Here is a 15,469-nt window from a genome sequence, read left to right on the forward strand (position 1 = left end):
TAAGCCGTCATTTGAGGCTTTATAAAAGCAGCACAATGAACACAAATCTGTCAGTGCCGAGTCCGACCTCATCTTAAATAATTGCTTGTTGTAGTTAACAAAGAGAGGCAGAGTTGATTTTGCACAAATATTTGATGCAGCCCAGCCTCACCCAGACTCTACCTCCAGCGGCCCCCAGGTAAATTTAGTTTGAGACCCCTGCTGTAGATACATTTTATGTTAATTTGGGTTCACTGTTTGATGTCTCTTAAATGGGCTGTTTCTACTTGCAGCTTTACCCTTGGGCCATGTTTTGCGTACATCAAAATAGGCATGCTGATGCCTGCTGTTCCCTTGAAATTATTTGGATTATAGTAATGGGCACAGGGCTCTGTATTATTTTATATATTTTTATTACTGGTTAATATCGATGCTGGTAATATTACTGTTAACTAGATTTGTTACTTTTCATCATCATCATCATCATCATCATCATCGTCATCATCATCATCCCCAAGAATCACTTGATAGTGAAGGTGCCTCCGTATCAGAACCCAGTCATCACCTCTGCAGTGTGCGTGGGGATCTACGTGGTGACTAATGCAGGGAGATCCCATGATGTGCAACCTTTTACCTACACTCCAGACCCAGGTTTGTTACCATTGATGTCATCCAAAGAAATGTTCTCTCTACACTCGAATGTTGTGCAGATTACTCAGGAAATGTAACCTGGGCTAATTACTGATTACCTGGCTGTCTGTAATGTTTTTGAGTTACTAATTACTAACAATTAAGAGGAATCAGTGGTTCATATTTAAATTACTTACTGGTGCAATACTTTGGTTATAACGTGTCTCTGTATCCATGCAGATTAAAGGCAGGTACTACCACTGAATAGGAAAATACGTTTATATATTTTGTTATTATGATACCCAAACTTGCAAATATTTCATAAAAATTGGCAAATATGCATGTTAGTTAGAATACTTTTTTTTCAATGTGATGGATAACTAAATGCTTCACAATTCTGTTTCTATTATGAGCTATTTAAAAAATAACAATAATAAATTGAAATACATTTTAAATTATGTATACTACTATTTTCTCCACATAAAATACAGAGAGACCCTCAGAATACATACAAAAACAAAAGAGCTGCTCCATTATTTCCTCTTCAACATGACTTTAGGTGACAGAATATAGAGAGGTCATCTGGTCACTTTCCCTCTCATTTTAGTGCCACACACTTGCCACACACTTACTCCAACTCCAGAAAGGTGGTCATGTGTGGTAAGTCTGTAACCAAAAGAATTTAAAACAAGATCTTATATTTTTTAAAGTATCCTGTGCTGATATTCTATCATGCATAATGCAGTACAACTCACAGTACAGTTACTACCCAACACTACACACTACACTAGAAACTGAACAATAGAACAACAGAAACAATAGAAACTGAGCAAATCCCTTGGATCTCTTAGCATTTACTGTAAGACCGCTATAAATGGGCCGTTTCTTGGCACAAGAGGCCGTACGCATTCAAAGAGCTGCTTCATCCCTTTTCCTCTCTGCACTTGTATTCATGGCAGATTGGCAGGTCCTCTGGGCACACGAGCACTAACTGTGAATGTGCAAGTTGGAGTGAGACAAATAGACTAAAACAAAACTATGAACTAAAACATGACATGTACTGACGATGCGTTTCAAGAATAACAACACTAACTGGCCATATAATATAATCCATTCATTCAAACCTTTATTTCAAAAAGATAATTGAGGTCAATGAACATAATACATGCTATATAACCTACACATGTTACATTAGACTAGATGTTGAGGTGTATGTCCCTTACAGTCGGCTCCTTCCTAATCAAATACAATACACTTTGGCCACAAACTGCAAGCTTACTGCTAGTAGTATCCCCTGGCTTTAGTGAGGAATGCTACAGTAATAACATTATGGGAAATGCACTTACAATCTTCTCCAGAGTCAGACAAGAAGATACCAATTTCCTCTCTGTGCATTCAGTAGAAATCTATCCACTGCAAGCTAGCCTAGCTTAGCACAAATGAATGGAAGTGGATACGGACCACTAGCCTAGCTTAAAACTCTGGGCTAGCTGATCCGTATCCGCTTCCATTCATTTGTGCTAAGCTAGGCTAGATTGCAGCCGGATAGCTTTCTACTGAACGCACAGGAAAGGAAATTGGTATCTATCTTGTCTGACGGTAAGCGCATTTCCCAAAATGTTGGCATGTTCCTTTAAGTCCTTATTGGGATGATTCAAATACATTTATATGCAGTGAAACTGTCTACACCTCACAGCAGAACATTAGCAAACGTAGGCTACGGGATATTATTACGACAACTTGACATATGGACGAGTAAGTTAGATGGGACGTTTTTGCAGGCTATAACTAAAGAAATGTGTTGTTGTGTACTCTGCAGCGCTACCGGATGTTTCTGTGAAGAAAGAGGCCCCCTCTCCAGGGAAGCCATGCTCTTATGAGGAGCAAATGAAAGGTATGTTGCCCTTTTTATCCAGAGTTTACACTCATGAATCACACAAGCTGGACCATAACCTGTGAGCTTGTAAAGCTTACATTGCTGTATAAAATCTTATGTAAAACTTACATTGCTTCATAAAATGTTATGTAAAGCTTACATTGCTTTAGAAAATATTATGTAAAGCTTACATTGCTTTAGAAAATATTATGTAAAGCTTACATTGCTTTAGAAAATATTATGTAAAGCTTACATTGCTTTAGAAAATCTTATGTAAAGCTTACATTGCTTTAGAAAATCTTATGTAAAGCTTACATTGCTTTAGAAAATCTTATGTAAAGCTTACATTGCTTTAGAAAATATTATATAAAGCTTACATTGCTTTAGAAAACCTTGTAAAGCTTTCAGATCGTTATGTAAGCTCGAGTGTAACTTGAAGCTGTGTGTGTGTGTGTGTGTACAGTAATAGCACCTAAACATGCCACTGGGCATTCCTACATTGCAGCCACATGGGACACCGACATGACCCTGGACTAGCCACGCCTTCTGCCTTGTGTACAACTTGTGGAGAGATAAATCCACCATGAAATGGCACTCAGTTCACATAAGGCACAGCAATAGAGCTATAGACCAGTAGCCATAGGATGAGGGATGGAAACGTTTAAAATGTAGCTGAAAATCGCTAGTGAAAATAATATAGCATTATGTGTAGGGATGGGTACCTTTCACATTTGAACCGATACCGGTACCTGTGAATCGATACCGGTACCCAACGGTACCTTTTTTCTGTACTTTAGTCTCAAGAAATTTTATTTACCTACCTCAGGCGTGAAAAAAAAATCAAAACTTCCAAATAACTACAATTTCAACAGTTTTCGGCTTGCCATTGCTCCGACTGCTTTGTTGTTGAATCAAGTCAAATCCTAGGTAAGCATATACTGTGCGTGTGAACGTTGACATGAAAAGAAAAAAGTAAAACAAAATAAAAGTAAATATTTTTTTCTCTATCGGTATCTCACTTGATTCGATACTCGGTAGTACCGACGTGTTTCGGTTCGGTTCCTCAAAAGTACCGAATTTGGTACCCATCCCTAATTATGTGTACAGTATATTCTGTCCACAAATTGTCTTTCACTTGATGTTAACGGTTTGCCCTTCTTTTTAATGGGGGATAGTTGCTTCTTTTGAATGAGGGGTAGTTGTTTCTTTTGAATGGGGGTAGTTGATTTTTTTGAATGAGGGGTAGTTGCTTCTTTTGAATGGGGGGTAGTTGCTTTTTTATGGGGGGTAGTTGCTTCTTTTAAATGGGGGATAGTTGCTTCTTTTGAATGGGGGATAGTTGCTTCTTTTGAATGGGGGATAGTTGCTTATTTTAAATGGGGGATAGTTGCTTCTTTTGAATGGGGGGTAGTTGCTTCTTTTGAATGGGGGGTAGTTGCTTCTTTTGAATGGGGGATAGTTGCTTATTTTAAATGGGGGATAGTTGCTTCTTTTGAATGGGGGATAGTTGCTTCTTTTGAATGGGGGATAGTTGCTTATTTTAAATGGGGGATAGTTGCTTCTTTTGAATGGGGGGTAGTTGCTTCTTTTGAATGGGGGGTAGTTGCTTCTTTTGAATGGGGGATAGTTGCTTTTTTATGGGGGGGGGGTAGTTGCTTCTTTTGAATAAGGGGTAGATGCGTTGGGCTCCGACAGTTGTTACCACATGGGGTCGCCCCCAAAAAAACTCTCAACATGACGTCAGACAAATGGCCCATCCACACAAAGTCAAGTCAAGTCAGCTTTATTTGTATAGCACATTTACAAATTACTAAAAGCCAAACCAAAGTGCTTCACATGATAAAAACACATACAATGCAGTAACAAGTAAAAAATACACTAAAGTTACAGAAAAAGGTATTGTACATTTAAGAAGGCAAGAGCAAGGTGCAATATAAAAGAGACAAGAAAATTACATAAAAAGTCCAGAGTAACAGCGGACGTCATATACAAGTGGCAGGCTAACTCTGGTCAAAGGCCAGGGAGAAGAGGTGCGTTTTGAGCAGTGATTTAAAAGCCTCTAGGCTCTGGGCAGATCTTATGTGGGGGGAGGCTGTTCCAGAGCCGGGGGGCAGCAGCAGCAAAGGCTCTATCTCCCCTAGTTTTGAGCCTGGTCCTAGGCAGCTCCAGCAGCAGCACCACACCACCCTGCAGCGAGGAGCTGGATTGTGGGATCTGATCTGAATTCAGCCTCTCATGACGACGCACCTCTGGACCACCAGAGTGCGAACACCACTGCAATAGACAACATTGTGTTGTAGACTGTTACAGGAGATACCAGGAGTATACATTAGTAACAATATTGTGTGTGATGGCATACACAATGATATAGTTAATATTTATACAACCTAATTAACCATGTTAATATTAGTCATTCATTTGTTTTGTTGGGGACAACTGCTCTTCTTGTCATTCAATAATGTCTGTTAGCAAGCAGAAATGAGATGATCAGATCTACTGTCCAGAAATAGTGGAGGCCAGTTGTGTTTAAGTGTGGTGCCACTGTGGGGACTGTGATTGTGTTGCAGTTAAACATGAAAATATAATACAATACACATAATGGTGGTGATGAGCATCAGTAATATTGTTCTTATGTACTATAATGCCATAAAACGCTTGGTGTTGCACTTTGTTTAAATTTATTTTTGTTGTGTTCTGGTGTGTGGGTTGGAGTTGAGTGGGGATAGCAGAGGGGGTGATATTGCTGGCTACACCTCAGGCTCTGAAGAGAGGTCTGGAAAGAATTCCCAGCATAATAAGTTACCAAACTCCAACCCACACATCAGACCAAAACATTTTATACCTAGACGTCTCATTACAGATTCTACCTTTAATCACAACAATAAAAACAATTTAAATGCACGCGGAAAACACAACAATAAAGCTAAATATACACAAGATACGTAAATATAAGAGACTGAAGCTAAAGACAACAATACCTCATGTTAAACATCACAGGAAGTTAAAGGGAAAGTCCTGAGTCATTTCCCAGCACAACCCATGCTGCCTGTTTCCAATACAAAGTCAATGGGGTCACACTCCTGTCTGTACAAGCTGACGGACATGACATTTACTGACATTTACTTTGTGTGCTCTGTGGAGTCAACTTGTACAGACAGGAGCGTGTTCTCATTGACTTTGCATTGGTTTGTGGCCAACTAACCGGAGCTAATGTGAGGAACAGTATGGAACATACTGGAGGTTGTGCTGAGACAGGACTCTACCGATCAACATCATTTTGGTAGGCAGTGAATTCCATTTGGATATTGACCTGTAAATGACTATACATCTAAGCATATTTATCCTTGGTCCAGGGAGAACCATAGTGACCTGCACAAGCAGCATGTGTTCCATAGTGATGTAAACTGCTTCTGCAAAGTACATGTACAGAGGAAAAACTCTGGTTTCTGGCATTTTAATACATTCCATCAACATGTTCAACTTCTCCTTTTGCACAAGCTGTAGTTTATTTAACTCTTTCTTTGCTGCAGATGATAATATGACTGAACAGTATTGCAGATGAGACCATATTAATGATAAAATAAGAATTCAAAGATAATAAGACTCTGAATTAAGAGACACTCTCACGCAGTGCATTACTGCACCTCTTAGTGGCCAAATAAAGAACATCATTTGAATTCCACATAATTCATTTAGGGACATACAGTGGAACATGAATTTCCCCAAGGGGATTAATAAAGGAATATCTTATCTTATCTTAACTCGAGTAGAAAATAAGGTGCATCAATTAAGTGTAAACGTGTAACTTACACAAGCAATATGTATTACTGTAATGTCCTACTATTTAGACTATAATGTGTCCCTTTGTGTTATTCCTGCAGCTCTAGATAGTGCCTTGATGCCTTCAATGTTGCCTCTAGTGAAGAGAGAAGATGTCACTCCGATGGACGTCTCCAGCAATCTCCAAGCTGTTGGAGTATTCAAGGTGAATTATTGTTCTTTTACACCTTCAATGACTATTCCTTATTTAATATAGTGAAAATGCATGAACAAAGCTTAGCACCTACGTCCAATACGCCTTTATAGATTAAAACAGAGACATTGTTTTTTCATCATGTGTTGCATTGGAGCTAAACTTGTGGGTTCTACTCTTTGTTCTTACAATTATTTAATATCACAAATAAACAACTGCATTCATGATGAACATGCATAATTTATATTCATATATATATATATATCTTTTTTTTTTTTTTTATTATTCCTGGAAGAACTCTGATGCTATGCGTCCAGCCCAACAGACTCTGGATATAAGTTCCAACCATCTTGCAAACAGCAGCCCATTCTCCAACAACCTGTCCCAGCCTGCAGAGGACCCTGATGAAGTCCAGGCTCCAGTCTTTACCAACAAAGAGCCACTGAGCACCATCCAGAAGCAGGACATCGCCCCCACTTCATCCTTCCCTGTGCCTCCAGACCCTGTGCTCCAGCAGGGCTCTCAGCAGGGCCTGGGGCAGGAGAGGCCAGGCGCCAGCACCGGGGCTGTGGGGAGGCTTTGTGGGGAACCGGCCTCCCAACAACACCAGTTGCCCTTGTTCCCACCAGATGAGGTGGCCCAGTTAGAGCAGGCAGTGAGACAGCTTCAGGCCAAAGGGTTCTGCAGTCTACCATTACAGTCCGACAATGCAATGGCCAAGCAGCAGCAATGTCAACAGCACATCCAACAGCAACAACAGATCCAAAAACAACAGATTCAACAACAGCAGCAACAACAAATTCAACAGCAGCAAATTCAACAACAACAACAACAACAACAGCTTCAACAGCAACAGGTTTTGGAGAATCTCCAACAGCAGCTGTTTCAGTCACAGATCACCATGCAGTGTAACATATTCCAGGGTGGTTCTCACGAAAATGCTGAACAACAGGGTTCACCACAAGGTATGGTGCCTAATAGGGGGTCCCTTTTTCACCAGGCCCAGCAGCAGCAGCAGCAGCAACAACAACAACAACAACAGCAGCAAAAACAGCAGCAACAACAAGCAGCTCTGTTTCAACAAGCCAATGAACTCCTTTCTATTCAGACAAACTTCCTCCAGCAGACACCTTCACACTCCTCCCCACCCCTTTTCCATAACTCTAGTTCTTTGGCTGAGGCACAAGATCCACAGGGGGCTCTCTTTCATACTCAGAAAACCTCTTGCTCTCAAGACCAGGTCCAAGCAGCTCTATTCCAGAACACCCTGACAGTACTGGGTGGGACAAACCTCTCTCCAGAGCAACAACCCTCAACTAACAGCCTTTTCCTCCCTCAAGCCCCCTTGCCCTCTCAGCTTACAACTAGCAGTAGCCAACAGCAGCAGCAGCTGGCCTTCCTCAATGCGCTACAGACCTCTTCCCCTGAGCCACAGTCAGTGTTTCAGGCTCAGACCCAGCTCTCCCCTATTCAGCAGGGGACTCCCATGGAACAGCAGCAGCCCTCCCAGCCTCAACCCCAGGCACAACCGCCACAACAAGCCCCATTGTTTCAAAACATCTCCCCCCACCGACCTGCAAACACTCTTTCTCCCAGCCAGCAGCAGCAGGCTGGCCTGCTGTTCTGCAGCAACCCCCTCTCCAACCAGGACCAGCCCTCCAGCCTCCTGTTCAGTGGCCAGGGCCAGATGCCTCCCTTGAGCAGCAGCAGCCTCGCTTCTCAAGAACCCCAGAACCCCTCCATGATCTTCTCCCAGACGAGCATGGTGACAGTCAGCCGACAGGACCCTTCGGAGCCCATGGCCTTAGGGAACCCCGCGGAACCTCATCAGCAAGTGCTATTTCAGGAGCAACAGCCCATGCAGCTGGGCCGCAGCTCTAACAACGGCCCAGAGCAGCCTGTTCCCCTCTTCATGCCTCAGTCCTTGCAGGGGGGGATGGCTGCACAGGAGCTCCCCCAGGCGGCCATCTTTGCCACCCAGAACGGTGTGGCAGGACTGCAGACAACCACCTCCTCTCCCGTACAGCAACCAGGCTCTCTGTTTCAGACCGCCGTCAGTGGAACCCTCAATCAGTCCAGCCAGCCTCAACAACCTGGCCTCTTCCTCTACGGGATTCAGAATGGTAAAATAAACAACACACACATTTTGAGTTGTTTTGCATTTTGTATATGCTATTTGTTGTTTGAAAATTAGATGGACTATACACATTTTTGTTCACTTTAAATTTGCATTAACAACACAAAGCAGCCAGACAAACCCGAATCATACACACACACACACACACACACACACACACACACACACACACACAGAGCTCAGGATATTCCTCCATCATGCTATGTATTTTTTTCTTTTTTTTATCCACTTTTTCTCCTTTTTTTTCTATTTTTCTCCCATCCCAATTTTGTGTTTCCAATTCTCCTCTCCCCTGTCTTGAACGTTGCTCGCATATGCCCCCCACTGGTCGGTTGTAGGGAGGATAGAAGCCTTGCATCACGTGTCCCCTCCGGTACACGAGGAGGCAGCCTGTCACATCTTTTCACCTGCCAGCGCGGACTCTCATTGGCGAGGTGTAACGTGTGGGAGGCTCACACTACCCCCGCCATTTCCTGTCTCTGCTGTGCAGGCGTCCCCCAACTGACCTGTAGGAGTCGCTGTCCACAACGTCCAGATTACCACCCATCGACTTCCACCCGCTTACTCTGCCAATTGAGCCAGTATGACGGCCGGCCCAAGCCGGAGGCAATGCTGATACTCGAGACCGGAGTCTCTTGCATTGGTGACGAGCGCAATCTCCGCTGCGCCACCCAGCCGCCCTACTCCATCATGCTATGTATTGTGACTGTTGCTTGTTGGTAGATCTCAGTATGATCTTTTCCGTTCCTTACAGAGTGCGGCCAGCTGATGAACAGTTCTGGAACCACGCTGTCTGATCAGATTATAGCCATCAGTCAGTCTGGCCAGAACCAGCGAGAGAGTGACGCCCGCATCCAGTCTCTTCTCAGTCAGTCCTTGTCAGAGTCTGGGACCATGCAGAACAGCATGACTGTATCTCAGAACATGGAGAAGATGGACGACCTGCTGGTTAGCTTGCAGGAGCAGGGCAGCAACCTAACTCGCTCCTACTAAGCTCGCTGTGGGCCCCAGGTTAATACACATTCACATTTAGCCTCCTGAAGTCTTGTATTTACGGTATCACTGTTGGCAGCCTGTCGTAGTAAAGATACAGTCACAGGTGCTTATTGAAAGTGTGTACATGCCTTCTTAACATAATTTGCTCTTTCTTTAGGAGCCTTGATGACTGACGAGGAGACTGGAACAGGAAGTGGAAATTCACCTTCAAAGGACAATGCCTTCACGAAGATTGATGATAACCCATTATTTTCTGGACAAAGACTTAAGATCCAGGACATTGGAATTGGGCTCTGAAGATTATTATCTTTTTCCTCTATACATTTAATAGATTTTGTTTTGTAGTCGCCCCCCATCCTCCTCCCACTCAGCTGTCGGTGTGACCAGCGTAATGACGGTCATCTCCGGCAGGGAAAGAAACGTATCAATTTTCAGATATTGGACTATCTCATCAGTGCACACCATAGCACTTTGTAACACTGTTTTAGCAAAAATAGCGAAAACTAGCGTAGCGCTCTGTGTTATCCGCAACCAGACTGTGTCTGCGTACTGTTTATAACGTAATGTCCTTTTTATACAATATATAGAGTTGACTATTTTAGGAAAGTTAGATTGTAGAAATAGAAAATATATAGGCAAAGAATTTATATTTTTACCTTTTCCATTCAGCACTTTATGATGCTATCCTTCATAACCAGTTACACATAGAGGACATAGATCCATCAGAGACTTTTTTCCAGACATGCCTCTCTTCCTCTTGGGGGAAAAAAACATGTTTTTGAACCCCGTGTGAACCGTTAGAAGCTGTCATTTATTTTGCATAGAAACATGTTTTAACCTGCAAAAAAATTCTCTAATGGATCCCGTACTCTAACTCAGCCTACAGATTTATTTCCCATAAATGTATTACTCAGCCATTTTACTTCTCCCATGTTTACAGTGTATACTGTACCTCTCCATTACTTACTGCTCATGTGTGTATGAGTTGATGATGTAGTTTTATTGTTTCGGTTTCCTGAAATACCAGTACATCTCATATCCAGCAATTCTACTACTGCTACTACTACTACTACTACTACTACTACTACTACTACTACTACTACTACTACTACTACTGCTACTGCTACTGCTACTACTGCTACTACTACTACTGCTACTGCTACTCATTCCTGAGAATAAATTAGCTTCTATTTTATATATTTCCTCCTGAAAGCCTTCTAATGTAGTTATCTTGATGAGATAAATGTTGATCAAGAAGGAAAACATCCAATATTGAATTGACATGCATCTAAAATGTATGTTCTCTCATTTGAGCACATGTGCACCGCAATTATAACCTTACCGCACGCATCTTCTGTGCGCAGCGCATGGTCACTTGTTTGATATTATAAGAGTGTATATTATTATTTCGTCGTTAAGGTTAGATGGTTTTTATGTGTTTTTAGTGGTGTTTTCAAGGTATGATGATACTGCGTCAGGCACGCATAAACTGAAATAGTATTCATAGATCAGCTCAGAGTGTTCTCCGGCAGTAACAATGTGATTGATTTTAGAGACTGTTGCCATGTTTTGAACGGGCAGAAGCTCCACAGCTTCATCCGTTCATCGTTTCAGATTGTCTTATCTTGCCCCGGTTGGTATTACATTGCAGAGAAAGAGCCCGTCGTACATATTTTCTTGTAATCGGTATGCATTCAAAATTCTTATATTTGACTGTACAACAAAGAATAACTTTTCTTGCCTACAGTTGGCTGACGGCGGTCAACTTCAGGACCCGAAAAATTTCACTCCAGTCTTGTAGGCTGATGAAAGGCCAGTTTTATGGCTCATATAGGTTTGCTGTGTTCTGCAACTTGCCATATCATATGTTAACAGGGAATAAGTAGTTGAAAAGGCTGTGGGTCAGTAGTTTGCTTTGCCACCACCATGTAGACAGCTGTTCAAAGTTGATCTCGTTCTTCAGTGTGTTAGTGCCGCCAAACTGGATTGTGTTTTTATAAAAAAAAAAAAAAAATCTTCACGTTAGTATTTGGCTGGAGAGGAGCCAACGTTGATCATATTCACACGGCAGCCATTTTGCTCTTATATCATGCTCAGGTTGGGTTCCTTTTCCACCCTGAGGGTGGAAAGGAAGCCAACCGGAGCATGACATCAAGTCAAGTGTTCCTTTATTAATCCCCTTGGGGGAAATTCAGGTGTCATGGAGGAGGGGAGGTACAGGCAGGGAAAAAGAACAATAGAAATGGTAATAATTTAGAGCAAAATGTCTGCAGTGTGAATATGGTCCATTGTGTCATGTTTTCAGTCGGTATATGCATGAACAAGGGGCTGGTCTCTGCGATGACGACAGGATTAGCTCAGTTGAGTTGTCTCCATTAGTATCTTGTTGTCCATGTACTGTATGTTAGAGTTCGTTCTCAAATGTTTTTGTTTTTTGCATTTTATTCACTTAAAAAAAAAGCATTGTTTTGTGATAGAGTATGTACAAATCCATTTGCTAATGTGATTGGTGGGGCCTATGGTGTTGAACCATATCCTCCACACCTGAGCTGGAGCCCAGTTCTTTTAGATGTTTAAAGGGACCCTACTCTTGAAGGCAACCTTCCTTTTGGAGAAAAGAGCCGTCTGTGATTGGCTTTCTTCAACTTGTGAAAATGGTAGAACTTATGTTTCAAATAATCCTGAGTATTTATGTGAATTTTTTTTTAAACCAGATTTACAGATATTTTTATCATACTTTTTTTTTATTGGTGTAGTACTTGTACTTCTTCAAAAACAAAAAAAAAACTAAAACAAGAAAAAAACGACATCTAATTTATGTTTGTGTTAGGTATTATCTAAATTTGTCCCACAATCATACTTGTGTTTTAAATGTATCTTATATACATGTACTGATATCAGCAATGTGATTTGGCCCCTCAACCGCCTCTTAAAACTGTATCTGGCTGTAATGTGACGTGCTTGTCCAGTGTTTTTCTTTTTTTCTAGGTTTTGAGGACAGTGTGAATTTATGATGGAACTTAAAAGTGCTATGTACCCTACAAGTAACATGTACATCCCTGTACATCTCCCCTGTTTCTCATTTAAGAACCACGTACCTACTCTGTTACGTCTAAAGTCCAAAGTCTTGACTGAAGTGACAGCTATGTCACAATGATAGTGGCATAAGAACAGTAATGCCATTTATTAAGAGCTATAAATGTGGTTTATTAACAAACAAAAAATGTAATCATAAAGAAATAGGACTAATGAATTTCAGAGAATGTATTGTATACAATTTGACTGTAAGGCTGCATTTCCCCCACGGTGTGCAGGACTGCTGCCGTGGGCTATGCATGGAAAATTGGGGTCACTTACAGACAATCTGGCAGGGACTTTTTGACGCATGCACAGGTAGCACCATGGGTCTGCACGGTTTTGCTTGTTTTTTTTCATTCAAGTATAAAATAATTTGAATTATCAAACAATGGAGGAATTTTCAAGTATTGAGGTATACTAAGGAAATATATTTGGTAATTCTTTACATAACAGCTCTCAAATGTTCATAATTACAGTGGAATGCATTTTAGATTAACAAAACATGTTAAATTATTATGTTGATGTATAGAAATTATGAGTACTGTTAGGAAAGCAGGAGATGAGGCAGGGCTTTCTCTCTGTTAGAAATGGCTTATTTATCCCAAGATTCAGCCATTCTAATATATCCGTCAAGATCAGGTATATGATTGATAGGCTGCCTGGTACTGTAGCAACAAAACCGGCAGTCAAATCTTGTTACATTTAGTCACTCTAATTCAACACTGTTATCTAAAGTGTTACCGAATGTTAAAACGTTGCCTACAAATATCACCAGTAATGAGCCATGACTAAAGAGCTATGCAGATGACACTTTTAGTTCTGTGCCAGTAAAGGCACAGAGTTTATGGAGGACTTCTGAATTGAGTACACGCAAATTCTCAATTTATAGTTACAGTTCGGAATCTTTGTAATAAAACTAGCTATATTTGAACCCAGAATAACCAACGAGTGATGACTTAACAGTATAAAATAAATATATTTTAGAAGTATTGGACAGAACCACATTAGAAGACACTTGTGCCTTGAGAAACCTTTTTCTAGAGAACAGATTTATCTTTTACCATTGTTGCCTGCTTAGCTGGCGATGCCAGTGATGATTAACCCTCTGTAACTATTATCTTGCAAGCCATACGACTCACTGAGCTTCAAATGCTCTAAAGAAATCTATGACCAGATAAATGTAGTTATAGTGTTTTGCATTTTCTTCCATGTATCTAATTTGTTTTTACTGAAATATCCATTGCATTTGTGTTGTATAATGTAGGTGCAACTGAACTTTTTGTCTGAAACTGCTATGCAGCTTGACCTGATATAAAAGTAGATCTGTTACTTTTTGAATATATATTTTTCTATATAGGCTCTCTTGATTTTTCATTACAAATGGGAAACCAAAATGGATATTCTAATATTCTAATTCTGTCAATTATTTATGTTGCTTTTTGAAATACTTTCTGACGCTTTGTGTGCCGCCTGAGATGGAATAAAATTCTTTTGCTAGTCGAGATGAATGCAGATTTCACTTTATCCAAACAAACTTCCCAGACAGGTGTTTTTGTGTTTGCTTGTATTTTGTGAAACAAAGGTCTTAAGTTGTTTGTCATACTTCGTATCCTTTTCTCTTTTGATTTGATGAGGAGGCCAGCTTTATACCCAGTAATTTATACTGTAGGTATACTAGTGCAGTGCTTCTTTGTAAACAGTTTATTATGTATACTAGTGCAGTTGTTCTTTATAAATGGTTGTTTATAGGTATACTAGTACAGTAGTTCTTTATAAACAGTTTATAGGTATATTAGTTCAGTGGTTCTTTATAAACAGTTGTCTATAGGTATACTAGTGCAGTGGTTTTTTATACACAGTTTATAGGTATACTAGTGCAGTGGTTCACTAAACCATTTTTACATATACTAGTGCAGTGGTTCTTTATAAACAGTTGATTATAGGTGTACTAATGCAGTACACCTACCCCACCCGGCCACCGCCCTTCCTTACCTCGACCCCCTCACCTGAAACCCCCCCCCCCACCCTCCTAAATACAACCCCTCCCCCCTCATAGAACCACCCCCTCCCAAGCCTACCCTCTCCATCTCCTTACTCACCCCACCCTTACCTCGTCTCCCTCACCTGGACACACCCATCTCTATGACCTATAGGGAGGTGTAGTGGTTACTTCCTGGTCTATAGGGAGGTGTAGTGGTTACTTCCTGGTCTATAGGGAGGTGTAGTGGTTACTTCCTGGTCTATAGGGAGGTGTAGTGGTTACTTCCTGGTCTATAGGGAGGTGTAGTGGTTACTTCCTGGTCTATAGGGAGGTGTAGTGGTTACTTCCTGGTCTATAGGGAGGTGTAGTGGTTACTTCCTGGTCTATAGGGAGGTGTAGTGGTTACTTCCTGGTCTATAGGGAGGTGTAGTGGTTACGTCATTGTTGTTTCCGGCCGATCCACCTCGCTTGAAATCGCAATGTATTTCCCCATTGTGCCCATTTCTAAATTGTCTCGTTTTTAAAACAAATAAAGCATGAACATTTGCATGGTGTACCTTTCTGTGCGTATTCATCCACAATCTATAGCTCGACATGAAAATAATCGCAATTAATCGTAAAATAATTACGTCACATTTTATTTCAACCAAAAATGCTTAAACAATCATGTTAGTGGTATAGAAGGGAACTCATTTTGTGCAGAAACTAAAGCTTGCCAATGTTCATGAGACATAATTATTACAATAGCCGATAATCCATTTTCCCAATGATAAATCCCTAAACGGGTGGACCGTGCGGGCGGTCCAGAGTGACGTCAGA

General features: G+C 41.1%; 1 protein-coding gene across 2 annotated transcripts in view; it reads left to right on the top strand.

The window, feature by feature from the left end:
- nfat5b (nuclear factor of activated T cells 5b) overlaps positions 1-14,868 on the top strand; it is a 131,885-nt gene extending 117,017 nt beyond the window's left edge. For both annotated transcript variants that reach the window (XM_084337374.1, XM_084337375.1), the window contains exons 9-14: positions 498-630; positions 2,429-2,503; positions 6,367-6,470; positions 6,754-8,581; positions 9,350-9,606; positions 9,749-14,868. In XM_084337374.1, coding sequence (XP_084193500.1) covers positions 498-630; positions 2,429-2,503; positions 6,367-6,470; positions 6,754-8,581; positions 9,350-9,588 — 2,379 coding nt within the window. In that variant the 3' untranslated portion in view covers positions 9,589-9,606; positions 9,749-14,868. The remainder of the gene's footprint in view (positions 1-497; positions 631-2,428; positions 2,504-6,366; positions 6,471-6,753; positions 8,582-9,349; positions 9,607-9,748) is intronic.
- The last annotated feature ends 601 nt before the right edge of the window (positions 14,869-15,469 follow it).

The sequence above is a fragment of the Notolepis coatsorum genome (genome assembly GCF_963971535.1).
Source record: "Notolepis coatsorum genome assembly, chromosome: 20".
In the NCBI taxonomy this organism is placed as follows: domain Eukaryota; kingdom Metazoa; phylum Chordata; class Actinopteri; order Aulopiformes; family Paralepididae; genus Notolepis; species Notolepis coatsorum.